This window comes from Leucoraja erinacea, chromosome 33, assembly GCF_028641065.1.
Source record: "Leucoraja erinacea ecotype New England chromosome 33, Leri_hhj_1, whole genome shotgun sequence".
NCBI classification, from domain to species: domain Eukaryota; kingdom Metazoa; phylum Chordata; class Chondrichthyes; order Rajiformes; family Rajidae; genus Leucoraja; species Leucoraja erinaceus.
The window spans coordinates 8,663,138-8,690,724 of NC_073409.1; the positions used below are offsets into that span (position 1 = coordinate 8,663,138).

General features: G+C 37.9%; 1 protein-coding gene across 2 annotated transcripts in view; it reads right to left on the minus strand.

The window, feature by feature from the left end:
- Window positions 1–3,078: 3,078 nt before the first annotated feature.
- Window positions 3,079–27,587, minus strand: part of rnf111 (ring finger protein 111) — a 64,565-nt gene continuing 40,056 nt past the window's right edge. The window contains exons 4-14 of one of the 2 annotated variants that reach the window (XM_055661210.1): window positions 27,048–27,211; window positions 20,827–20,997; window positions 18,806–19,110; window positions 17,379–17,625; window positions 15,606–15,924; window positions 13,783–13,908; window positions 12,922–13,054; window positions 5,588–5,668; window positions 5,393–5,488; window positions 5,118–5,221; window positions 3,079–4,234 (exon numbers count right to left, since the gene is read on the minus strand). In XM_055661210.1, coding sequence (XP_055517185.1) covers window positions 4,117–4,234; window positions 5,118–5,221; window positions 5,393–5,488; window positions 5,588–5,668; window positions 12,922–13,054; window positions 13,783–13,908; window positions 15,606–15,924; window positions 17,379–17,625; window positions 18,806–19,110; window positions 20,827–20,997; window positions 27,048–27,211 — 1,864 coding nt within the window. In that variant the 3' untranslated portion in view covers window positions 3,079–4,116. Of the gene's footprint in view, window positions 4,235–5,117; window positions 5,240–5,392; window positions 5,489–5,587; window positions 5,669–12,921; window positions 13,055–13,782; window positions 13,909–15,605; window positions 15,925–17,378; window positions 17,626–18,805; window positions 19,111–20,826; window positions 20,998–27,047; window positions 27,212–27,587 lie in introns of both variants that reach the window. The other variant, XM_055661209.1, reaches the window with a different exon arrangement.

Consider the following 27,587-nt stretch of genomic DNA (forward strand, 5'->3'; position numbering starts at 1 on the left):
TAGTTATTGGCCAGAGGAATACCCCGCCAGCACAATAATATCCTCCTCGCTTCATGATTCTAACTAAATGGATAATGTTATTTTTGTAAGTTACTAATGAATGAAAATCAAATTGCTCTTTTATAAAAGATCATATAGCATTTCATCAATAAGTTTCTGATCATATCATTTGGTGGAGGAACCTTTCTGCACTTACTGTCATGACAGCCAATATTTCTCAAAACGTTATTAGGTGGAAACTCTTTTGAGACATCCTCTACTTGCAAATACAGTAAAAACTAATTAAAAAAAATCTTTAATCCATTTTTTAAGATGGTGATATGATTTAAAAAAATAAATTGATAAAGATTAGCAAGCAATAACTAATTCTTCTGCACAAAGTAAATTAATTAAATTCAAAATGTTTGCTCTCAAATGTTTCCTTTTAAAACTCAGAAAGGATATGATAAAGGCAGTTTCACGACCCAAGAGTTTTGTAAATAAATTAAGCAAAAGTCAATGTCACATAGCTGGAATCATCATATTGACCCAAATGGAGAAGTTTGTAACAGCAAATCTAAAGTTCTATGAATAGCATGTGTGGCAATAGTTTCCATAATTAAAAAATGTGGCACCCTATTAAATGGCAGTAATTGAGTTTCCAACTGCCTATCCAAATAACACTCAAACTATCAAGGCATTTATTTTCCAACTTGCACTTGGAATAAAATTGTGATCATTCGCCTTTTAGAAGCCAATTGTAATAAGTATAAATGGATAAATTATACGGCACGAAATGTAGCAAGCAACAAATTTAAAAAATGGGGAAGTTTACAACAAAATAGAATGAGAAATGTATCATTTAACCGCCCACCCCAGAACATATTTTCTTATTGAATCAAGTACATATAAAGATTTTCTTTCATAAAATATTTTACGAGTTTGGAATAAAATTGATGATATTCACACTAAATATTGTACAACATTTTTAAATTGAAAATGGCAATATATTGGTTGGCACGTCTAGTATTACTGGTAGGTAACAGCTACATCCATATAAAACCGGCAATAATTTAAAAACCTATAATCTAGTGAACAGAAAAACAAAACTTAGTTATTCATTCTTCAGGGGATAAAAAGTGCTACGGGGCTTAGCATACACATTTGATACAGCCTCAATGTTTTGGAAGTCACATTTGTAATGGGGAAATCAATCTGGTCTGAGACACAATGTATTTATTTTGAGTCTTGAAGGGAAATTAAACCATGGGATTAAATACAACCTAATAAGTACTGTGTATTTCAATCATTTGCAAAAATTGTTACAGTGCAAATTTTCTCAGGAATGGATATTTTGCTAATCTCAGTGCTAATTTTTTTCTTTGAGAAACGGATTACTTTTAATGCTAAATTTCAAACCAAAATTAAATGGAAATGACCACTAGAGAGAGGAATTTCCCAGCTGTTTTTTCCCCATTGCTCTCCCACAGACCAGTTTTACGTTGTGGTTAGCCAGCCCATCAATGTTAAAGTCAATTAGCTTTTATCCTGGAAGAGCTTGAGGGCGGATCTCAATCCCCTTACAACATCAAATACCTGAAAAACAACTACATTAAAATATGAATCGCTGACAATATTCTCCCATTCTCAAGTCCAAAGACGTTAGATCTTGGGTCCCGATCCAACACAACCGTCTATTTCCCTCCTCAGATGCTGCCTGGCCAATTGAGTTCCTCCAGCACTTTTTTCCCCCGCTCTAAATGTAGCAGCATAGTTGCCTCCCTTGGTACTATAAACCAACTAGCGACTATATTCAAATACACTTCCTGCTTCTCTGCAGTGTCATTACCCTTGTTAGACAACAGATGGCGAACAACTTTTGAAAGAAAATGACAATCTTAATTGTTATTCTTTTGTTCAGTAGTAATGGAATATTAGATCTTCCGTATGGCCTGGTACAATTGTAAGCTTTCAAGGGAGCTTCATAAAAGGTTTTCTTTTATCTCTTACCTCAAGTAAACCAAGGAAAAAAAGTCAGAGTATAATGTGTTGTTATCGGGAACTGAATTATATTTAACCTGGTACACAAAAAAGCTGTGTGAATCCATAAGCAAAATTTCGGGCTGAAACCCTTCTTCAGACGGGAATGTGTGAATCCATTTTCGGAGAGACACAGTAATATGGAAAATGGAAGGTTCAAAGTCCTGTAAGTGAGTGATCAAAGATTGCCACATGGCCTAAAATGCACTCATAGTTGAAGCTATTGCCCCCCTGTGAGCATGAAGCCTTCAACAGCAGAAGCTTGGAGTAAGCCTCTTCATTGGGTGATGTTGCTGACAAGTATCCTGTGGCAAAAACATGCAACTGCTTTTGTCAGTGGATGGGGAAGAACGCTAAGATACTGCAAAATGACTCTCATCAGCAGACTGATTTGTGCCACTGAATGTAAGAGCTAAACCCCCATACTTGGTTTAGTTCAAACCAACACTTCCAATGATTGATCAATTTTCATGTTATCAATAATAAGAATAATTAAATGTTCAATTATTGCCTTATTGCACTTGTCTGATGGTTTCATCTTCAAAACAGCGTACGTTTGCTCAATTATTTAGTGTCGTTTTTTTTATTTTAGTTTTCACTGGCTGTTATATTTGAAACATAATGGGCTTAATATTATGTTGTGGAAATGCAATGGCTTAACCCATGATTGAACCCATTGTTCATCATCCTATTGGGATGGTTTACTTAATTTGAGAAGCAAAAAATTATTAAAATAGCGAGCACAATAACTTAATGGTTTGCATTTTAATATTCATGCAGTTGAATTTCAACATCGGCAGTGGTTTTTTTCCAGATCAGTTTCCTTATCAGATAATACGGCAACAATTTGGGATTATAAAATGGCAGATCACAGACACAATGAACTGATGTTGAACTAGTTTTTGATGATCATTGTACACAGTGGAATCTCCAGCATTCGTTTCCTTCCATGCAGAAACAATGGTGCAGATCAAAAAGTGATAGTTGACCCAAATGGAAAGCAAGAAACAGTTGCTGAATTGGGCGTACACTTAGATGGAAAAGAAATACAAACACACATGGAGTTAACTATCTTTATTAACTTTAAAACTAAGTCATCCTGAAAAATGCATCCAGGGACCTTTACAAATCTGTGAATGCATGGATACCTGCCATTAGTACTGCATTCCAACATTTCACCTGAATCTTTAACAGCCATTATTCTGTAATCTGTCTTCAAATTCATTACCTAGATGTGCTCATTGATGAATTCATCTGGAACCTTGTTCTACAATCTGACTAGCTCACCATTACAAATCATCAGATGTGCAAGTATACGCAATACAGCTGATTTACTTAACATTAGTGTTTGTTAAAGCTGTTTAATGGCAGCCAAACAGCTAAAATTGTAAAGAAAAGGGAAACCAAAATAAATCAGAGTGAATGAAAACATTGAAGTTAAACTTGTCAGCCTGTTAGTCTCATAGAATATTGACATTCTTAAAAATTACATTTATCACTGTGCCAAACAAGAATGGATTTTTATTACAAACCTAAAGAGTTTATATGGTTGGATACATATTTCTTGCAATGGCAATTGGTTGGGATAAGATCCCTTCAACTGATTGTATGCTGTGTGATGAGTTTCTACAATACAGCAGTCGTTTTCCTAATCACGGAATGTCTTGATATTCCTCCTTAATGAACAGATCACAATCTATATACACAATCTAGTATAAATGTTTAAATTAAAGTCCAGGGTTAGTGACTGATGACATATTCTATTCCAGTAAAGCAAGGCATCATGAAAATGACTTTGTTTCTACCCAGAGCAGCTAATCTTGTCTGCAAGTCCTAGGACACAAAGCCCGTTATGTGCAAAGAAATGCAATCCAAGGAACCATGCAAAATAAAATGACTTGGAAAAACATAAAAAGCCACATAAAAAAGCTTCATAAATACATTAAAATTTAAACTCTATACTGAAATATCATTGTAGGCCTAGCATAAATTGTACTATGTGGCTTAGCCGCACTCTAGGTTCAATGCTTTTGAATCTGCGCAGGTTATTCATGCCATCTTTGGTTGACTGCAGTACTGAGAAGAGTTAATGAGATGTCAACTGTCTGCAGACAGCTGAGCTTCAATGTCCACTCTGCAGATGGGGCATTTCTTGTTGGTAGTCAGCCACTGGTCCACACACACTTGATGAAAAAGATGCATGCAGGGTAGCCGTCTGCAAGAAATAGGGCAAACAAAACCACTGGTCAGAAGGTGTTTAGATGTATTGTATCATCATCAGACATATCCTTCCATATTAAATTCACAGATTTTTACTTGCCCTTTTAAATACTCTAAATAAAAACGGTCTTGTGAAAATATCAATTTAACATTTGAACCAGGTATAACTTGCTGATCAAAGTTTTAACTACTTGTTTATATTTCCCATTTTTATAGATTGAAGAACTCTCCTGATCATTTTTTTAAATTAAGGCTTGCCATCATTTTCTACAATTATATTTGATAGTGTTTAAGGATCATGGTTATTAAGAATCTGTTTTCGTTGGAGTAAACAAGAGTAATACATCTGAAATATACATTGTTCAAATTAGCATTTAATAGTTTTCCTAAGAATGAGAAACAAAAGCAGACACATTTATCAGATACATATACTTATGATAACAAAAGCAGACAAAATCAAATCTTGACCCTCCCCCCAACCTACAGTCATCACAACCAAGTTTCCTTGAAGCAAGGCAAGGACATCATTGCCGAGCAGACAGTATAAACTAGTTCATAAGGTTCTTGATAATGGACTTTTTCATTTTAGTTTAAATATTGATTTACAGCAAGATCAAAGACAATTGTGTGCAAAGGAATTGTATTATTGGTCAATAAGGTGCAATGCAATGCAATGAAAGGTCCAATTCACACAACACAGTTTATCACCAGGAAAAAGTTCTCCACAAATTATCTTCTTTTGTATATGCTTGTCAGATAGTTATGTTTTTTTTGGCATGGAATTGTTTTTAATTCATCAATTAACAGTCTACCACAGACTATTAGAAATGCTTGCACAGATTTATACAGAGATAATTTGTTTGACATAGCCATCTTACCTAACATCTTCTCCTTCTTCTAGAATAGATAGACAGATTGTACATTTCTCTTCTGTATCATCCTCTATTCCATCCTCCTCCTCCTGTTTATACTGCAATTTCCTCTGTAAGTCAGTTATCGCCTTGTTACCACAAATTCAAATTTGTCAGATGGTTTAATCAAATAAATCACAAAACATGTACAATAATAATTTCAACTTGTTTGCTTATAATTTCTGTTGTATATAAAGGTAATTTTTATAATATAAATTGAAAATTAATGAGAAATGTTTTACCTTTTTATATTTATGTGGGTACGTGCATCTCTCAATTGTACCCTGTGAGGCACCTCGATTAACATTACCCAGTCGTTCTTCTAAATGTAGTAAGTCCTATGAAAGAAAGAATATTTATTTTGTTAAATGTTCACATTTAAATATAAAACCAGGTCAACTTTAACATATTGTATTTCTTGTCATGGTTATACCAACCTCATAGGTGGCTCTGAATCCTGGAATCCTTGAGGAAATGTAGCGAATATGAGGATAGCCTGCCATGTCTGGAGGTACAGCCTATACAAAACAAAAAAAGTATTTGTTGAGATGAAATATCACAATATTTCAATTTAAGGTTATATTTGAAGTATCAAGATTTTGTTTAAAAAGCATCGTGTTTACAGGAAAATCTTGAGCAATTTTGAGGTTACACATATGCCTGTAATTCATAATGAACGATTTTATGTATCATAAAAAATTGAACTTTTTGGATGTGAACTATTGTATATCCTTGTTCGTAGATTGATGTTAGGCAGTAAACATCTGGATTTGGATCCACATGGACCTAGCCGTTCACCTGGATTCACTGCTTAGAAACATAGAAAGTAGGTGCTGTAGGCCATTCGGCCCCTTGAGCCAGCACCGCCATTCAATATGATCATGGCTGATCATCCAGAATCAGTACCCTGTTCCTACTTTTTCCCCATATCCCTGGATTCCGTTAGCCCTAGGAGCTATATCTAACTCTCTCTTGAATACATCTGGTGAATTGGCCTCCACTGCCTTCTGTGGCAGAGAATTCCACAGATTCACAACTCTCTGGCTAAAAAAGCTTTTCCTCATCTCAGTCCTAAATGGCCTACCCCTTATTGTTAAACTGTGACCCCTGGTTCTGGACTCCCCCCAACATTGGGAACATTTTTCCTGCATCTAGCCTGTCCAATCCCGTCAGAATTTTATATGTTTCTATGAGACCCACACATTTTTTGGTTTGTACTGAACTGAGTGAGTTGACTTTCAGCATTCAACAGATATTAGGCAAGATGTTGTGGGGTCTGCAGCAGGAGAAAGCATCAAATGAGACCCACTAACAACTTGAGCCTTCCTGACTGTCAGATGCTGTAAAGGAACTTTTCAATTATTTTTTAAAGTTCTGGAAAGTCAGGCATGTATAAAATTGATTGAAATGGTTATAATTTTTTTTTAAAAACATAGATAAATAATTAAAAACTTAGATGTGAGTAATTATACATATCCACGGGGTGGGCAACCACACTTCCATGAGAGTGGCTGCTGCTCCTTTTCTTGTCATAACGTTGATACCAAATTCATTCTAATTGTTTTTTTGTTGTTATGTGTACCGAGATACAGTGAAAAACTTTGTTCTGCATGCTACCCAGGCAAATCATACTATACACGAGTACAATCAAACCATACACAGAGACAGCAGTTGGTGCAAAAAAGATAAAGGAAACATTTGAGAATATAATGTAACAGCTATGGAAATAGTTGGTGTGTGCTTTCAAGGTTTTTTATCTTCTGCCTAATGGATGAAGAAAGCAGAGGCAATGCCCATAGTTCTTGATCATGACGGGTTTCCTGAGCTATATGAAGAGTGGATACAGCCAATTTGGAGGGGTGGGGAGGGCGAAACGGGGCAGGTGGGGACAGGACTGGTTTAGATGATGAACTGAGCTGCTTTGCAACTTTCTGCAATTTCTTGTAGCCTTGGCCATAGCATTTTCCAAAACAAATTATGCTGCATCCCCCTCGGCTGCTTTCTATTATGCACCTGCAGAAATTGGTAAGTGTCATTGGAGATGCCAAATTTCCTTAATCTGCTGAGCAAGTTGGAGACGTGCCAAATATCCTTACTTTTTGGAGCATCACTCTGCCCAAAAGACTGACATAAGTAATGAGAAAGATACTGAAGAGAATTACCAGGGTACAACATGTGATTGATTAAGAGGGTAAGGGAAGCATTATGGATATCTAACAGGAGTTAGGAGTTATTTTTGAAAGAAGAAATTTATGAAGACGGAACCTCAGCACATATTATTTTAGATATTCAGACCTCCAAATGATTAGTGACATGGGTGCCAGCAAAGTTCCAAGAGACTGGAAATATTGAGGCAAGATAAGAATTACATATGGAATTTAATGTTGAGACTGATCACTGGTGGTGCTAAAGGGCCTGTCCCACTTGGGCGACCCAATCCGCGAGTTCTGGAGAGTTTGCCCTCGACTCATACTCGCAGCATTGTCGACACGAGGTTGTAGGAGGTCTTCGTAACTCTCCTTCATGCTCGAGAGTGGTCTCCACGTACTCGAGGCCTCAGCTAGCTCTCGGCGTTTTTTTCAATATGTTAAAAAATGCCCGCGAGTAAAAAAAGGTCGCCATGGAAAAAATCGATACTTTTTTACTTGTAGGTTTAGTCGTAGTAGGTCGGCTAGTTAGTTATAGGTAATCGAGGGTAGTCGAAAGTAGTCGAAGATAGTCTTCATCATAGTCGAAGGGAGGTCGAAGGAGGTCGTCTTCACTCTCCACTATTCAGTGTCCAATTTTCCCGAAGTTAGTCATAGCTAGTTGAAACTGGTCTTCAACATAGTCGAAGGAGGTCTTCAACATGTCATTTTTTCTAACTCTTCTAAACTAGCCAATTAGGTCACCCAAGTGGGACAGCCTCTTAAGAAATGGAGCTAGGGCTGCTGCTTTTAGACAATAGACAATAGGTGCAGGAGTAGACCATTTGGCCCTTCGAGCCAGCACCTATTAGTACAGCAAAAGATTTATGGTGTGTTTGCCTGCGAGTGTGTGCGCCAGTAAAGGTGACATGTTCTCTCTATGGTTGCTTGGATTTCCCCTGGATGCTCTGTAGTCCTCCCATATCTCAATAGTATGCAGACACTAAATTACTCCGTGTGTGTAGGTGCGAGTAGAATTTGGGCGTAGTTGAAGGGAATAAAAATTGAATGAATGTCAAATTAGCGTAAATGGGTGATTAATGATTGGTACATTAAGTGGGCCAAAGGAACTGTTTCTATGCTGTATCTCTATGTACTAGTACATGTACTATTTTGACCTCGTACAAGACCCCGATCAGGTATTGCTAAAAATACCTCAGCCCAAATTTTCTCTCCCACACAGTATTTTGATACTTCTCAAGGTAGAATTATACAAGGTAAAAGTATCTGAATGTATACGAGTTTATTTAAATTAAATAGATTAGTTTAGTCTAGGTAACAATTTAAAGCTATACAAGTGTCAGAAGATGGTTGAGCAAACAAACAAAGTGCTGGAAGAATGCAGCGGGTGAGGCAGTATCTGTGGAGGGAATTGACAGGCGACAATACAGGTCGGAATCATGGAGAAGGGTTCCAACCCAAAACATCGTCTGCCTATTCCTTCCCACAAATGCTCTGACCCATGAGTTCCTCCTACACTTTGATTTTTGCTCAAGATTCTGGTGTTTCTGCAGTTTCTTATGTATCTTGTTAGAAAATGGTTCCTGGCCCAAAAATAGTAGAAAACTGGTTCAGACCACAAGTTCACACAGTGGATAGAAATTCTTTAAACACTAGCTGAGCCTGCTTTTGAGTTCAGATGTTAACATTGGATAGATTGTCAGGATAATCCGAGTCTTTCTGACTAGCTTTGAATTTGAAGGGTGCCAGGGAGTCCTGGGAGAAAAGCATAACCAGGACTCTTTCTCAGGAATTTGTCTGGTTTTGCAGCACTTCCAGGGGACATGGACTTCAGATGGATTAAAATGTCTATATTATTGTTTACCAGCAAGTCTTCACAATTACGTAAGGCTGGCCAGAAACAGCTAGTGTCTTTTCCAAACCAACATTGTTCATAATGTCTTACATAAGAAAACTGCATTTACCAACATGCCGTGGCTAATTTAGTGGACATATTTTAAATAACGTGCTTAGTGGTTATTGCTGATGTGTCATAATTTTGTCATTTTGGCTAAAAGCAAGCTGATTAGATAGTGCACTCCATCCATTGTTGACACGTTTCAAGACTTTCCATCGCCCAGCGCATAAAATTTGACTTCTCATTTTCAAGTTCCTTCATATTCTTTTATTTCCTAGTTTACTGCAACTCAAAACATCCCCTCTCAGTGTCTGTAATACAGCTCAGTGCCCATACCTTTAAATGTACCAACTGTGTGTGGCCAGTCCTATGGCAAATAAACCTTGTTTTCCCTGTTGCTTTACTCTCAGTCTGAAGAAGGGTCTGAACCCAAAACGTCACCTATTTCTTTTCTCCAGAGATGTTGCCTGATCCGCTGAGTTACTCCAGCATTTTGTCTCTATCTTAGTTTTACAAAACTTTCTCTTATCACCGATCAGTCCTACCCCACTTGTTTCACAAGTCAGAAGCACTCCACCTAAATGCTTTCCTCAATCATGGTCTCACAATTTCCATTGCCCAAGTGAACCTTTGTTTATAAATGCCTCCTGAGAAGCTCTCATACATGAAGACTGCCAAACAAATTTAAGCAATTTACATTTGCTAGTTTAGTCCTGGGAATTTCGAAACAGCACCTGACCAAGTATGACTGAGAACTTGCATTACTAACTTTCTAATGATGGAATTCCTCTTGAAAACTTAGAGCCGAGTTTGGGAAAAGATTTAAAATTACTAAAATGTTTAATAACTGAATCTAAACATTAAAAAGGTTGGCATCTAGAATGTTTCTCATCTCCACAGTAACAAACTGACCTGATGTACTTTTCTGTTTTTGTTTTGCTTGCTATACTTTTCCTTTTGCAGATCCCAAGCAGCTTAAGTCACTTAAGTAATCAAGAATTGGCCAGCACGTTAATCCAACTATGAGGAGTAGAAATCTTAGGAAATGAAGCAGAAACCATTCAGCTAATTTCATGGACCTGGCCAGATTTCAAAATGACTTATTTACAGATCAATAGTATTAGAATAAAGTTGCTGGTTTCCTAAATATATAATTAAGCTTTAATTTTAAAATCAGAACCAAAAATGAAACCATATTTCAAAGTTTTGAAAAATGTGTTTAATCTAAGTTTCTGATGTGAGTTGAAAAATATTTTCAGCACCACCCCTTGCTTAGTTCTGACCTTTGAACAATCTTGTGCCAAAGTGTTCAGCTGCTTGGTGTAGCTCAAAGGGTGAACTAATTCCCACAAATCTGCTTCTCATTCTGAAAAGGTTATCAACCTAGTTTTAAAAACAATAAGTTTTCATACAGCATTTAATTTACAATTTTTGGGTGGTAAATGCCACACAAGTGGAGATATGGAAAGTGTGATTTACATTTATGATTTTCTCTCTTTCATCGCCTCATTAATTAAAATACTTAAAGCCCCATTAGCAATCTGCCTCCTGAAATTGGTCATTGTCTCTGGAATTTGGATGGATTTCAGGTTCAGATGAGTGATCGTATATAAATGCACACAAATAAAATGATCAGTTAGAATCTTGATGTATTCATCAGAGAGCTCAATATCTGGCATGTCAGTAAATATGTGTTTACGGGGCCCAACCAGACTGTTCTCATTCTATCTGAACCCAAGCTGAAGATTCCCAGTTGTTTCAAAGCCATGAATCTTTAATACTTATCTACATATTCATCCCTGGACCCACCCTTTGTCATTTGAGTAATCTCAAACCCATAATCCTCCAATAACGCCTTGATTTTCGAATTCCCGATTAACACGCAAGTACAGGCGACTTTAACAGTTCATCTGGGGAATCAAAGATGGAGCGGTCCATAGGGACACAGAGTAAAAGTCGGCAGGCAATGGGGGCAAAGTCAGCAGACAATGCCGTCCTCATCCTGATGGCCACCTTCGTGTGTGGCTGCATTGGGCTGTGCGTAGAGCCAAAGCACATGGGCAATGATGGTCATTACCTGCTGAGGTTCGACTTGCCCCTGGTATTGCGAAAGATGGGACTGACATTGAGCCATGCAATGTGCCAGTTAGTTGGACATTGCTGCTCCACCTGTCCTTGTCGTGATTCATCCCAAACAGCTCTGTAACGGAGGACTGTTTGATTCACAGGCTGTTCCCAGGGACACATTCGGAGATCGTCATCGAGTGCTGCTGGAAGATCATCAACTTGGTGAAAGATGGTGTCTGGTCTGCCCAAAACTTGTTGGCTATGGAGCAGAGCAAGATGTCTGACAGGGAATGTCACCGACTGGCTCATTCCAGACTTCAGGAGTATGTGCTGAGGGACTAGCTGAAGCTTGGGTTCAGTTACTGCTTAGACTCTGTGGAGGTGGATCACAGTCTAAGATCCTTCTGCTGCTGGACATAGGGGGCATAGTCCAGTAGGCTCACCGGGAGCTACAAGAGTGGCAAGGATGCTTAATTTTATGATAGTTGCGAACACTACTGAATATGACACTAATTAATGTTTAGACCAAGAATATCTGAAGAGTTTTTACACAGTTCTTGTTTTGTATATTTTTTTATATTCTGAATAAAGTTTATTTTTGGAAATAAAAAAAGCTCTGATGTTATGCCATGTTTTTACTTTTTCTGCCAATTTTTTTGATTAGTTTTCTTAAAACCATTCAGCTTCTTACAACATTTTTGAATATCAATGAACAAGATTTTCTCTGTGGCTTGGTACAGTGTTTGTTTGAGAACCACCCTATTAAGGGCTAAATATGTGAATCACTGTAAACCTGACAATAACTAATAAATCAGAGTCATTGAGTCAGATCATCTCATATTTAGAATGATACTGTGCAATATCCGATGTACTCAATTTTATATTAAAAAGTCTTCTCTACTGCAGCAAATCTCTCATTAACTTGGAGAATTAATTCAGCAAGATATTCCCCATATTGAGCAATGACTTTCAGCTCAGAATTCACTGCTTCTCCACTGGTGTATGTTTTTGGATGGAGGTAATAGCTGAATAACATCTGTTCATTTATTTGGATATCAGCACTTTAATTAGCCTGGAGCCATCTAATTGATACCCCCAACTTCTGCAACATATGTTGCTGGATTAATTCTGGGGAATGCAGAAACCTGAAATGAAAGTGTCAGAGAAAAGAAAATCCCTCAGGACATCATCTGACATAAAATGGTAAATGATTAAAATAAAAAAATCTTTGTTCAAAATGGGGAGAGCTTTAGATTGAAAGTACACAGTGTTGGCTTATCTATTGAACATGGTAATGTTGTTTCCCCCCCTGCTGCTCAAATGGCAAATAGCTTCTACTAATAGCCACCAATGAAAACAGTAACTGCACAACCTGCTTTCCTCTAATCTCACACCACAACCCAGAAAGCAGAGTGATTGTAGCAAGTTTGACACCCTTTTAAAACAAACTTTACCAAGATATTACAATGCAAAGCAAAAATTAAAGCACATCAAAACAATCTTCACTGTGAATTCTATGAAGATGGGTTTAAGTTTACAATGATCTTCTTGATATTTTTTTTACGCTGGAGTGACTTGAAAAGGCAATTGTCATAAACCTGGTTTATGATCACATTTAGAATCATTTTAAAATTGGATTATCATCTATTAATTTGCTCACCATAAACGGCAATGCTCCAATTGGGAAATGATGTAGTCGAGGAGGTGGAGGAGGGTGGTAATGAGCCAAGTGAGGATGAAGATGACCTGGTGGATATGGTGCTGCAGTCACCCCTGGATCAATACCTAGATCCCTGTAACAGTTTAAACACAAATTTATTAATTCTTTACTCAATATTAAAGCTGCAGTAATTTAAAAGATTCTACAATTATTAATTGCTACAAAAATAAAGAGGTCTATGTCTATACAATATTTAGCAATGTAAATTATTAACTAATTGAGGAAGCTGATTATCATGACTGGAATCACCTAACTGGGACAATAACCTGAATGAGTGGTTCAAATTATGTTTTTACCACATGGAATCCCACAGCTGTATCTGGGAAAATCCGCAATTTGATCTCATTCTTTGTGTAAATTCTAAAATCTACGGCCTTGTCCGATACTGCCGACTTAAAGTGTCATGCAGAACTAATCATTTTCTGTTAAAAATGACAAACAATTTATTGTATTTCCCTGACCACGATTATATGTTAAATGCCACAGTGCATCAGTTTATAACCAGCAGGAATTTATAACACAAACAGAAAAGGCTTGCAATACAAGGCAGTTGTTGGTTAAAATCAAGATCAACATTTTAGGAAAAGTATCACTTTCAATATCAGGGGGAAAATATGAATATTGCTGTTTGTACCTTTTTAAATTTACCCAAACCTTACTGATATTTAAAAAAAATCCGATCTTCAATAAATTATACCAACGCATCAGTCTCAAGCTTAGCCTTTGCTACCCCCAGCTACTTGGAAACTAAGGCATTAAATGGTTGCAGGAATAAATTGAAGAGGGGAATTTCCCACTGACCATGTTGGCCTCTCCTGTGGCTGCCGTGGGTGTGAGGACATTGTCTGAGGAACGTGAATATGATGTCCATGGCCATAGTTAGGATGCATACGATGTGGATGTGGTGGAGGCCGCTCATGTGCTCGACTGCGGAAGAAACAACACAACAGCTTATTCAAAGAAAACCACTGTGTTCTCAAAACCTCATGCAAGATTTTTCCTTGTACCTGCATCTCACCATACTTGAGCATATGACAATAAACTTGTTAACAGCTTATATCAACAAAATTGTTAGTCAGCGAGGATGCAAAGTATGTAACTTCAAGGACAAGATAACATTTCCTTGTTGCATGACTAAAAAAGATATGCAAATATTGTATTACAAATATCATAGGATATTTGATCTTCTAAATGAGGTTTGAAAGTAACATTCTCTTGTTAAATGTGCAGCTCTTTGCAGCTTTGAACCTCAAAGGGGTTGGGTGAAATTAGCATTAATTAGCATAGAAATCACTTTGGACAGCAAGCTACTTTCACATATTTACATAACAAAATCAAGAAGTCAGCTACTTTGACATCAAGAATGTCTGCAACGTAAAAGATTTAAATCCTACCAATTGCTAAATACCAAATGATATTTGAGTTTAACAAAAAATGGAGACAATATCATTGTGTCCCAGGTCATAAACTGAGGCAGTTAGTAAAGCCAATGTCTCAAAGAGCTTGGCACAGATATACAATCCTGTCCTCCGATGCTGTCTATTTGGAGTTTACCTTGACCACATCAAGGACCCCATGCACAATAGTAGATTAAATTGCCCCGTGTGGTGGAATCTAGGGGGAGATTATAGGAACTCAAAGAGAATATATTTGATTAATGTCTGATTCTAGTAAATTGGCATCTGATGGTCAATGCAATCTCGGTGGGTCAAGGGTCCCGATCCAAAACGTCACCCATTCCTTCTTCTCCAGCCTGTCCCGCTGAGTTACTCCAGCATTTTGGGCCTATTTTGGTATTGTATTGTTTTGGGTACAAGTTAACACCATATGTTAACATATGACTACATAACCACCATAATTTAAAGCTGGGATTTCTCTTTGCAGCAGAGGTTGGAGGGTTGGGTTGTTCCATTGCTCAATTTACTGCTGTCACTGAATTTGGAATATTTTCTGCGATCCATTAATTGACAGAGATTTTAATAGGTTGTTGAAGATATCATTGGCCATTCTTCAAAACTGCCAACATATTAAGGCGGTGAGGAAATGTTTACTGTTGTGAGTATTAAGATTGTGGCACCAGCATAATCAGAAGGCAGCCACAAAAAATGCTGAAATCTTCAGCAGTGGTAGACTTTAATCAACACATCCTTTAATCTAAAAAGACGCTGTGGATATTTATTTTTAAAAATATCTAGTGCAGCTTACAATATGCAGATATTTACAATGGCCATGCATACAATGGCCAAATGTTCAGTTCCTCTAACTCATTTGTAATTCTAGAAAATGTTAGCTTTCCTGACGTGTCTAATGTAAGTAAGTGAGTAAACACAGAGAAAAAGTGTTCAATTTAATCAGACCGGGTGTTAAATGTCTACATTTTGAATTATTAATTGAGCTTTAATTTAAAATAAATGTACAAAACAAGGAAAAGCTTTAAGTGGCTCGAGCTGTATATATTTGGCTTGGAAAGATGACAAGTATTAAAAAAGTAATCTGGCATTTACTTTTTGAAGAGACATATGGAAATTTGCAAAACATTTGGAACTTAAAATAAATGCCCAATTATTATGGTGCACTAACGAAAATTGGTGGCATGGCATAATTATGAGGAACATTTGACTTACGTCGGGTGCTGCATCATTCTTCTTCGCTGCGCCTCCATTCTCTGAAGCATTTCATGATGGTGTAGTCGCTGAGTGGGTGGAGCAGTAGGGAGATGGTGTGGCATTGTTGCTGCAGTTGCAGGAAGGTGCGGAGGTGGGGCAGGTGCTGGTGGTACAGTATGTGTTGCAGGATGTGAGGGAAGCTGTGGATGGAAAGGGTGCACTGGGTGTGGAATAGCATACTCTGGTTGGGGAAGGGGTTGTGGCGGAGGGGGAGGATTTCCATGCGCATGTGGGCAGATGGGGGCTTGGTGGTGCAATGCTCTTGGCAGTGGGCCATCTGGAAGGAAACAATAAATAATATCAGAATTGGCAGCTAATTGAAATAGCCACCTTGGAAAAAGAAGAATTTCCAAAACTTAGCAGAATGAACATGTAAGAAAATTCTATTCAAGATTGATGACTGTACTAATTATTTCTCATCAACTCCCTTGTGGAAAAATAAGGCCACCGGATGCTGAAAATTCTTTAACCAGCTTTCATTGCTCATTTGTCATGGAAATTAACCCAGAGAATAAATTGTAGATACGAATTTTCTAAAATGCATCAGAGCCAAATTAGCTTTCTATGTTCATTATGAGGAACATTATGTCATGGTGTCAGAACATCAACCTGGTGCTTAACATTAGCAAGATGAAAGAGTTGGTTGTTGACCAACAGAAGCAGTGGGGGAGAGTGAACACAACCCTATACTTATCAACAAAGCTGCTGTAGAGGTGTTCAACAATTTCAAGCCCCTCAGCATTCATATCACCAGCAACCCAACCTGGTCCTTTCACACTAAATTCATGAAGAAAATACTTTCATAGGCATCTGAGAAGATTTGAAATATCTGCAAGAATTCACTCGAACTTCTACAGATGTACTATAGAAAGTATTCTGATGAGATGTATCTCAGCCTGGTATGGCAACTGGTCTGCTGTTGACTGCCTGAACCTGAAGAGACTGGCAAACTCAGTCCAATCCATCACAGGCTTGTCACTTCCTTCCATTCAGTCCATTTTCACATTGCAGAGCATCAAGGCGACTGGAAGTATCGCCAGGGATACATGCCTTGATGGCCATTCCCTTTTATCTCTTCTACCTTCAGGGACAAGTTACAGGAGCTTGAAAGCTCTTATGTCCAGACTCAAGAACAACCTCTGCCCCACTATTATAAGACTCCTGAACAAGTCCTCTCTCACACACTCCCTCCCAGAGCTGTTGCCGTATACTCTTACCCTTGATACAGTTATTCCATTATTGCTTGAGTTCATTTTTTGCTTTACTTCAGATTGCACCACAACCATTCTGTTGTTTTGCATGTTAATGGTTATGAAAGATTGTCGTATCTATCATTATCATATATACTGTTTCACAGAGCTTCACCGGCAAGGTATATAAGACAATAAAGTGCTATGAATCTGAGCAACATTCATTCTGGAGCATGGAGCTATTTCAGGCACATCATGTTACCCACCAGATCAAAACAGGAATAGCAGAATGAGATACAAATTGAAATGCAGAGGTTTCTGCTCTTGATCATCATACAAAATATGTTTAAAAAAAAATCCTAGCATAATTACAGCTAAAAACACACACTTAAAAAATAGCATGGTTATATAATATACATAAAACTAATTTTGCAATTCCTGTATTTATAGATAAGCCTTTTCAGGTCAGATGCCTATGCTGGAAGTGAATTCAATAAAACAACCCCATGGTACTGCAAAAAAAATGAAAACTAAGACTTACAGGTAGGATGTATATAATGTCGACAAGAAGCAAGTGGGGGCTGTGGTTGACCTTGCGTCTGTCCTACCATCCCAGAACTATATCCTTCGACAGTCACAGGCTGGCTTGTTCCAACTGTTGCTTGTGCTCCGTAGACTGCAGTTCGTGCAGGATTTCCAGGACAGCAAGGATCAAATGCAGAAGTTCCATGGAAGCTCCCACTTCCATGGCTTCTAACAGCACCACTACTTAAATCAACAGGCACAGTCTGTTTAAAATAAAACATACAATTAATGTCAATTATGAAAATCGTATCACGTTAATAACATTGTCCATAATTTCTATTATGTTCATTTATAGTCCACCAATTGTGGCTTTAGGCATTGAAAAATAGTAATAATTGACAAACGTTAACACTTTTTTACTATCTTTATAACCCATCCGTTTTCTCCAGAGATGCTGCAACTCATCCCTTTTCTCCAGAGATGCTATCTGGCCCACTGAGTTACTCCAGCACTTTGTGTCTAACACTCTTTACTATCTTCTCTCCAAATAAAACTTTAACTGTACAAGTCGGGACAGACTATCCTGACATAAACACAGCTCTTAATATTAATTTTCTTTCACTTTATGCCCTGGTGAACCTCATTTATTTCCATATTATGTTTCTCCAGTTTATCTCGTTGCCCCTTGTTGGAGATTATCAGAAAACATAACAGTTGGCACAATTTCTAAAGACCAATTTTTTTGGCAGAGCTCAACGTCTTGCAAGACATGCCTGGAGAGATGACTCCATACAGTAATGCAAATTGTCCAGCCTCTACAGTTGGAATATTTCTCATGCTTTTAATTGGCGTGAACCTTTATTGGATTATTGCTTGCCATACCTACATTATTCATAACCATTTTGCCTTGTAACATATCAATTTAGCTTCCTATCCTCTTGATTTCTCCTTCAGACGTTCCATATTCACTTATCTTTAGTACTTTTTTTAATAGGTCATTATGCCTCATTTTAATGTGGTTAATTCTTCCAAGAAACAGTTGCCTTGGCTGCAAGCCCATTGTTTTTTTGTAGGAAATAGTGGTATTTCACAGTGAAATTATTTCATTTAACTTTCCTTCGATTCAACGGATAAATTAAATGTACAGCATTTCATACAATTGCAAAGAATGTGCAAGAGCTCAGAGCCAATTTTTTTCCACAATGAAGCTGCAATTTTTTTACGATTGCATAATAAAATTCTTATTACCAATTAAAATTGGAGCAACCTTACACATTAATTAAATTCAAAATGTTGCCATTTGAAAGCTGTTTTCATCAAATAAACGAGTTCATGATAAATTACATTTTTTGTCATCGTAACATTATTCCTATTGTATCAGATATTCTATTATTCTGTTCCTGCCCAATTTTTCTTCTATAAACGAGGTAGTAGGATACAAACCTGATATAGGCCACCTGCATTTCCATTAGCTCCACAAGGAGCGGGCACTATAGCAGGTCTTTCCAAAGGACAGTTTGATTCAGGAAACGAAGGCATTGCTGGTGGCACTGTAGAGTGGGCACCTGGGTGGTGCTGGAATTGGTGGCTATGTTGCTGAAGACAGCTAGGATGAGGGTGGCCTAACGAGTTGTGTCCTTGTAAAGATGCGCCACATGGTGAGTGCTGAGGGCAGCAGGGCGGGAGCCTTGGCATTGCCCCAGGACCAGCTTCTGGCAATGTATTTAACCCAACTCTCCGAACATCATCTTTGAGGAAAAGTAACAAAGATCAAACTCTAGTCTTGGAAATGTTTGTCACCTTTACATTACAAAAGTAGTTCTGACATCACAGTTACAATAGAGATGCAGGCATATTTGCATTAGTTGCCACTAGTTATTTTTATTCTTACCAGATAAAAATCACAATTTGGAAACAGAACAAATTAAAAAGGGAAGTTAGCTTAAAACTCTTAATGCAGGTGAGACATTAGTCTGTGCAGACAATTAAAGCACATTTGCAATTTTCTAAAAACATGTGAAATGTTTTATGCCACAATCAAAGATACACTTGGCACTAACTGAAAAGAACACTTGTATTAAGTGATATGGTGATATAATGTTTGCCAGTGCCTTTTCTTAAACCTCCTGCAGTCTTGGTCTTTTTGGTAATCTCACCAACCAGCTGCAGAATGTGAGACGAATCATTTTGATACATAATTTGGCTTGTTCCACCCACCCGATCGCAGCACATTACTTGACCATCTTTCACTTCACCGTTCCCATCGCAGTCCTTATTCCCCAAGTAACTGCTTTACACTGTAAGCAATTTTCTTATATCACATTCTGAACTTCGTGTCCTGGAACAGTTGTCTCTAGTGGGCACAACTACTTTAATTGAACTCCAAGTAGAAAACATAACACCAATACTCTTCACTCTTACTCTCCCTGAGCCATTTGAAATATTCATCTTCAAAAGTTTCCTTAAAGATCCTTTCCTTAATAATCTCTCCCTCCAAACTTTTTCAGATCTCTATGATTTCTTGAAAATTATGCTTGGATATTTTGGATGAGTATTTTCATAAAAGTACAATTTATTCCTTTTGTTGATTACTGATGCACTACCATTGCATATTGTTCAACTGACTCAATTTTACCGAAATCTGTAACCACCCCTCAGAAAGGCAAAATATATATGACTGGCCTAGTAGTCTTAAATTATTTGTCATATTAATCAAGAAGAACATTTTTAATACTAAGGCATGAAAATATTCTTATTTCTACTTTATGATTGCATTCAGCATTCTCAAGACAGAAACAAACATATTTTCTACTCCAATACAATGAGCTTCACTTGCCTCCCCAACCGCAGAATTCAGTGTTTTATTGGTAACATTTCTATTAATCTATCTAATATGCTAGGTAGATTGTTTGTTCTCCCTAAATCATGCCTAATTTGTCTAGATGCCTACATATTCCACACCAATGTAATTTCCCAAGAAATCTGGAATGCGCAAGAGCAGCAAAAGCAATCCTTTTTTGAACACCTGGGGACATCTGGTTCATGCTAAACCAACAAAATATGAACAAATCCTGGCCCTCCTTGCTGATGTTTTTATCTGCGGAAGATCAAAGATTTACATCCCTGGTCAGATATTACTAGTTCCACTTCACCCATCTTAGTGGAGATTCCATCGAATTGGTTGCATTCAACACTCTTTTTTCTTTCCGTATCCTTCTCGCCTTATCTATTCAGAAAATAATTCCCTCTCTATTCTTCAGGTAATGAATTCTTAAGGCTACCAAAGCAGTTCTCACTGAATACCTCCTTAAAGAGGCCTAACAATTAACTACAAAGCTCTGCAAGGTAGTGCAATTCAAATTTAATACGAAAGTAGCACCTGTTAGGGACACCTGGGAGATCTGGATATCTTCCTTGGTATATGTAATTTTGCCAAATGCCTTCAAACAAACCTGCAGACGTACCTACTGTTGAAGGACCAGCATTAATGGCCATAGGAGCTCCTGAAGACTGTGCCACAGAGGCAGGCTGGGTGGTAGAAGGACCGGGAGTTGTACTTGAGATCTGGCCTGAGGTAGGTACATTCGTGACAGGTTGTGACCTGGCAGCAGAAGTAGTTGGCACCACTGTGGGGTCTGTGATCAAAGTAAAAAAATAAATGAAAATGTCATTAGGGTCTTAAATTTGCACAAAGTTGAGACAGTTGACAAATCTTAATCTTAATTAATTAAAAAAAAAACATTCACATTCTTCAAACAGGGTGATTTACTGCCAATAGTCATCCAAAGATTGGAATTAGGCCATGGCATGTTGCTCTCAGCTGTCATTTTAACAATCTCTTTAAAGAGCAGAGGAAACAATCTGTAAAACTTCCCCATGCAAAAGGACAAATTCCCCAGAAATAATGCTGTGCGAGTTTTTACAAGAACATTATGCCTCTAAAACTAATTGCAGCCATTATCTATTGTATGGTCACCAAGCGCGATTGACACACAAATTACCCAATTATCTCCACCAAAGCTGCCTGCAGCACAGTCGCCATATGCGACCATTAAAAAAACTAGGTTAATAGATAACATCTTGCGGCAGGACTATATCCTAAGTCCAACAACTGTGTATACGACTCATTTTCTGAAGGATGGAAAATAAATGAAAGGGGAGCTTAGAATCTATAATCAAAATTTTATCCAAGAACGTTATAGGCAATTAAACCTTCACAGCATAATCGGACCATCAAACAAACATTCAAAGCCGATTATATAAAGGTACACGTTAAAGCTACATTGTTCTGCTTTAAACATTTAATCATACCATGTCTATTGTATAAATTAAGTGGTGCAGAGACTAGAAAATTAGAAAAGCTAACTTGGTATTATTTCTCAACCACACTCCTGAAACTATATTGCACCATGTTTAATGAACACCCTCCAAAGTCAGGCTGACACAGAAAAAAATGTTTGGCCTTATCAAACTATGAGAAAACTTTTACTGATACCCATGTACCAAATTCAAAACTGTATTACACACCAGGAAACTGATATTTTAACTTGGTGAATTAGGTAGAAAAAAGGTAATATAATCAAAGATAGACACAAAAAGCTGGAGTAACTCAGAGGGACAGGCAGCATCTCTGGAAAGAAAGAATGGGTGATGTTTCGGGTCGAGTCCCTTCTTCACTGAAGCTACTCAAGCTTTTTGTGTCGATCCTTGGTTTAAACCGGCATCTGAGGTTCCTTCCTACACACTTAATATAATCAAAAACTGCTTTTGACACCTTCTAATCAATCTCAAGGAATTCTTCACTTGAAATAAAATAATTTCTGCTTTTATTCTTTAATAACTTTAAATGCACAAAGACAACAACTCTTTAAAATAAATATTTATGTTGATTGCAACTATTACAAATAAGGAAAACATGAATTCTTAAACATTGTCTACAGCAGACATTGAAATGGATTTACACATACTTAGACAGTAGGTAGGTTTGATTAGATTAAAATACGATAAATCATGCTTTGACGTAAAGTCACTAGCTGCTTCTAGTTCATTCAAGGCTATTGAATCGTCAGCTTATAATCTCCATCACTACCCACTTATAGTTGAGCTGTAGACAGGTAGAAATGATCCAACAGGTTTCTTTGAAACTGTCGCAATCTTATTTCCAAATTCCCTTCGAGCAACACAATGCCATTTACATATTTTGAATGAATAAACTACCTAAATGAAGACCCCACCCCTCACCACATTTCGCATCTAATTTCAGATCTTTCACCTTACAATTTCCCTGGAACAGAAAAATAAAGGTAGGAAGCTCTACTTGGGTAAAGAATTGAAACCCACTGTCAGTCCTCAGTCGTGTCACATAATGTCTTACTTTCATCAGGCAAGGGGAGATAAGGTGAATTAAATAGAAAGGGCTCGAAGGATTGGGATGAGGCAGAAAAGTCAGCTAACTACAGCCAAAGTGACTGAGTTTTTTTTTAAGTAGTTGAATTATTACTCAAGACGAAATTCTCATCTTTTACTAAATTATTGATTTTGTACATTTTCACAAAGTTGCTATGGAAATTGGGCATAATTTTCAAAACACCTGTTATTACACAGTTGATTTGAGTCTGGATATTATGAACGATTCAAGTCTCACCATTGGTGCCATGGTTGCTGGTAATGGAGGAGTGGGGACAAATGTTCCTCTCCAATAGAATGAACTCACTATTTAATGGTGGCTGGTTCTTCTCTAAAGTTTGATTATCAATTTACTTTGTGATGAACAAATGAAGAGAATTTCATAGAATTTCAACAAACAAGGTCACAAAAAGAAGAAAGAATGCTCAAAACGTTTTCACTAATCCAACTTCATGTCATGTTCTTTTCATGAAAGATTCCATGTGTGCCCAAAACCAAGAGAGAACCAGATTTTAATTATCAAAGGACGGGAGAAATCTTGAATTTATTCAATAAGTTGAAACTCAAATAAGGCTAAGCTCAGTGAAATATAAATCCAACCTGCCTTTTTGGCTGGTGAACATTTTCAACCAAAGAGAGATGTTACCTAAATGATTTATTTCTTGTTTCTCAGATAAATCTGAGTTAAATTGTTAGGTTTTTAAGAATTCTTACCAACTGAAATGAAGATACAAGGCTCACAGAATGTGAATAATTCACCATTCTCTGTAGTCACAGAGTTAATAAAGAAAACCCTTATTCTATAAAAGCAACCCGACATCGCTCAAATTCAGTTCAATCTTTGACAGACTGATCCTGAAGAATTTCAACTTCAATACTGTATGAAACAGTACTGTACAACAGTCAAACGTGAAAATGCACTCTAGAACTTTCATAATCTTTGCATTGCATCACAAAGCTTAAAGTCAATGTTTTGTTGAATAACATTCTGGGTTAGTATTCTGAACAATATAATAAATTTTGCAAGATGATTTGAATAAATCCCTTTTTTAATTCATGCAATTGAAAAGGTACACTTCTCCACTGTTTGTTTTCAAGCTCCATCACTGAGCTTTGTGCAAGGCTCTGCTGAGGAACTGATGACTCCAGTAATATGTTTTTACTTTAGAGATGCAGCGCCGAAACAGGCCCTTCAGCCCGTGGAATCCACGCTGACCAGCAATCCCCGTACACTAGCACTGTCCACACTACGGACATTTTAGAATTGTTACCAGGGCCAATTCCTCTTTGGAGTGTGGGAGGAAACCAGGCACCCAGAGAAAACCCACACGATCATGGGGAGAACATACAAACTCCGTGAAGACAGCACCCGTAGGCAAGATTGTACCCGGGTCTCTGGCGCTGAAAGGCAGCAACTGTGCCAACGTTAAAACTAGTTGATAATAAATGACTGCATTAATATTTCAAGTTTTGCAATTTGCAACAATAATTTACATTTAACCTCCAGTAAGATCAAAAATACAAATTAGTTTTTTTTTTGCAGAGTTAGAATGGCGGTTTCTCTCCCAAAATAATTGAACAATGTCAATTTTAATGTAGAAATACTTTCGCATTCAGTTAAGTGCTAAATCTCAGGGGTTTGCTAATTTACAAAGCAGGGATTCACCACATACAATTTGCAATATATACCGTGTGTATATATGTGTATACTTAAGGAAGTAGCCCCAGAAATTGTGGATGCATTAGTGATAATTTTTCAAAACTCTTTAGGTTCTGCAGTAGTTCCTGAGGATTGGAGGGTAGCTAATGTAACCCCACTTTTTAAAAAAGGGAGGGAGAGAGAAAACGGGGATTTACAGACCAGTTAGTCTAACATCGGTAGTGGGGAAACTGCTAGAATCCAGTTATTAAAGATGGGATAGCAGCACATTTGGAAAGTGGTGAAATCATTGGACAAAGTCAGCATGGATTTATGAAAGGTAAATCATGTCTGACGAATCTTATAGAATTTTTCGAGGATGTAACTAGTAGAGTGGATAAGGGAGAACCAGTGGATGTGTTATATCTGGACTTTCAGAAGGCTTTCGACAAGGTCCCACATAAGAGACTAGTATACAAACTTAAAGCACACGGTATTGGGGGTTCAGTATTGATGTGGATAGAGAACTGGCTGGCAGACAGGAAGCAGAGTAGGAGTAAACGGGTCCTTTTCACAATGGCAGGCAGTGACTAGTGGGGTACCGCAAGGCTCAATGCTGGGACCCCAGCTATTTACAATATATATTAATGATTTAGACGAGGGAATTGAATGCAACGTCTCCAAGTTTGCGGATGACACTAAGCTGGGGGGGCAGTGTTAGCTGTGAGGAGGATGCTAGGAGGCTGCAAGGTGACTTGGATAGGCTGGGTGAGTGGGCAAATGCATGGCAGATGCAGTATAATGTGGATAAATGTGAGGTTATCCACTTTGGTGGCAAAAACAGGAAAGCAGACTATTTTCTGAATGGTGGCCAATTAGGAAAAGGGGAGATGCAATGAGACCTGGGTGTCATGGTACACCAGTCATTGAAAGTAGGCATGCAGGTGCAGCAGGCAGTGAAGAATGCGAATGGTATGTTAGCATTCATTGCAAAAGGATTTGAGTATAGGAGCAGGGAGGTTCTACTGCAGTTGTACAGGGTCTTGGTGAGACCACACCTGGAGTATTGTGTACAGTTTTGGTCTCCTAACCTGAGGAAAGACATTCTTGCCATAAAGGGAGTACAGAGAAGGTTCACCAGAACGATTCCTGGGATGTCAGGACTTTCATATGAAGAAAGACTGGATAGACTCGGCTTGTACTCGCTAGAATTTAGAAGATTGAGTGGGGATCTTATAGAAACTTACAAAATTCTTAAGGGGTTGGACAGGCTAGATGCAGGAAGATTGTTCCCGATGTTGGGGAAGTCCAGAACAAGGGGGTCACAGTTTAAGGATAAGGGGGAAATCTTTTAGGACTGAGATGAGGAAAACATTTTTCACACAGAGAGTGGTGAATCTCTGGAATTCTCTGCCACAGAAGGTAGTTGAGGCCAGTTTATTGGCTATATTTAAGAGGGAGTTAGATGTGGCCCTTGTGACTAAAGGGATCAGGGGGTATGGAGAGAAGGCAGGTACAGGATACTGAGTTGGATGATCCGCCATGATCATATTGAATGGCGGTGCAGGCTCGAAGGGCACTTATTTTCTATATTCTGTTTTCTATGTTTACACCACCAGAGTCCTGGGTTCGATCCTGACCATGGCTGCTTGTCTGTATAGAGTTTGTATATTCTCCCTGTGACCTGCATGGGCTTGTCATAATTGTAAATTGTAAAATGTCCCTAGTGTGTAGGATAGTGTTAATGTGTTAATGTGTTGGGAATGCAGGCCAGTGCAGACTCGCTGGGCTGAAGGGCTTGTTTCCGCGCTATATCTCTAAACCGTAAAGAAAGGTCCAGAAAGGAAATGAGAGAGTCAGAGATGGACTATGTGAAATTGAAGATGAACACAATATGGAAATTGGATACACAAGAGACAAAATTTGAGTTCTGCATGAGTGCAGGAAACAGCACCATTGTTGGCTCAGTCATCAGGCTTTTGGCCGACCAAGTCCATCCTTTTAGACAAATCCTGCGATTATCCCATTTTTTAAATTCTCCCCACTTTCCCATCAACTTTCTTCAAATTCTCTCATCCATCTACATAGAAGGAGCAATTTACAGTGGCTACATAACCCACCACCTCATGTCTTTGGAACGTGGGAGGAAACCAGAGCATCGAGGGGAAACCCATGCAGTCACAGGGAGAACACACAAATTCCACAAGACAGCATCAGTGGTCCCATTAAACCAGAATCTCTGGCATTGTGACGCAGCAGCTGTATTACCTGTGACACTGTATTGTCGATGACTTTAAAACAACTCTCTGCCAAGGGTAAATTTACTCTTTTTACTCAGAGGTTCACAGAAACAACGGAAAACTGGTTGAACATTAGGTACTCGCCCTGATAATAATCTTCAGGAACCAGTTGAAGTTTACAGTCATACTTGATTTCCAGGAGTGTACAAGGTAAAACTTACTAGTGAGTGACTAGCGAAACTAATCCAAGAGTGGAACACTGATACAACAATGGCTTTAAAGGTTAACATATTGTTTTATCCATTTCCGATGTAAATGATGAAAGCATTTAAGGGCTTTGCTTCACAAATTTATTATGTACTCTCTGTGCAGCCCAATTTCAGAACCCAAACACACTTACCATCTTCATCCACAGTAAGATCAACCACCTCTGCAGTGCTTTGTCGCAACGGCTGGATAACTGTAGATATTCTGTTTCTGCTCCGCTGCTCCTGATGTCTGTTCTGGGAGCTTGAGCTTTGGCCCCAGTGTACCCTTGAGTGACCAACAAGTGTGGTGTAAGACCTGGAAGCAAAACAACCACAAAATGTTAATTCACATCTAATGATATAAGGGTGCCCCCCGTTCTTAGATGACACTCCATATTGCCATTTCCTGTAAACCAAGATGTCAATAAATGAGTAGGGAAAAGTTTATTCACACTATTTTTCCTTCCCACACTCTGCAGGAGTAAACTTTATTCCATATCTCAAATTTTTGGGTAGTGATTTGTTAATTCTCTAAAGGCAAATTTACATTACCTGAACAGCCAATAACACAGGGGTAACTATATCCTATAAAGGAAAATTAAGCATGCTTGTTTGGAACTACGAATTTGGATTTGCTGAGATAACTTTTTAATATTAATATTATTGTTGCATAATATTAATATTAAAAAATG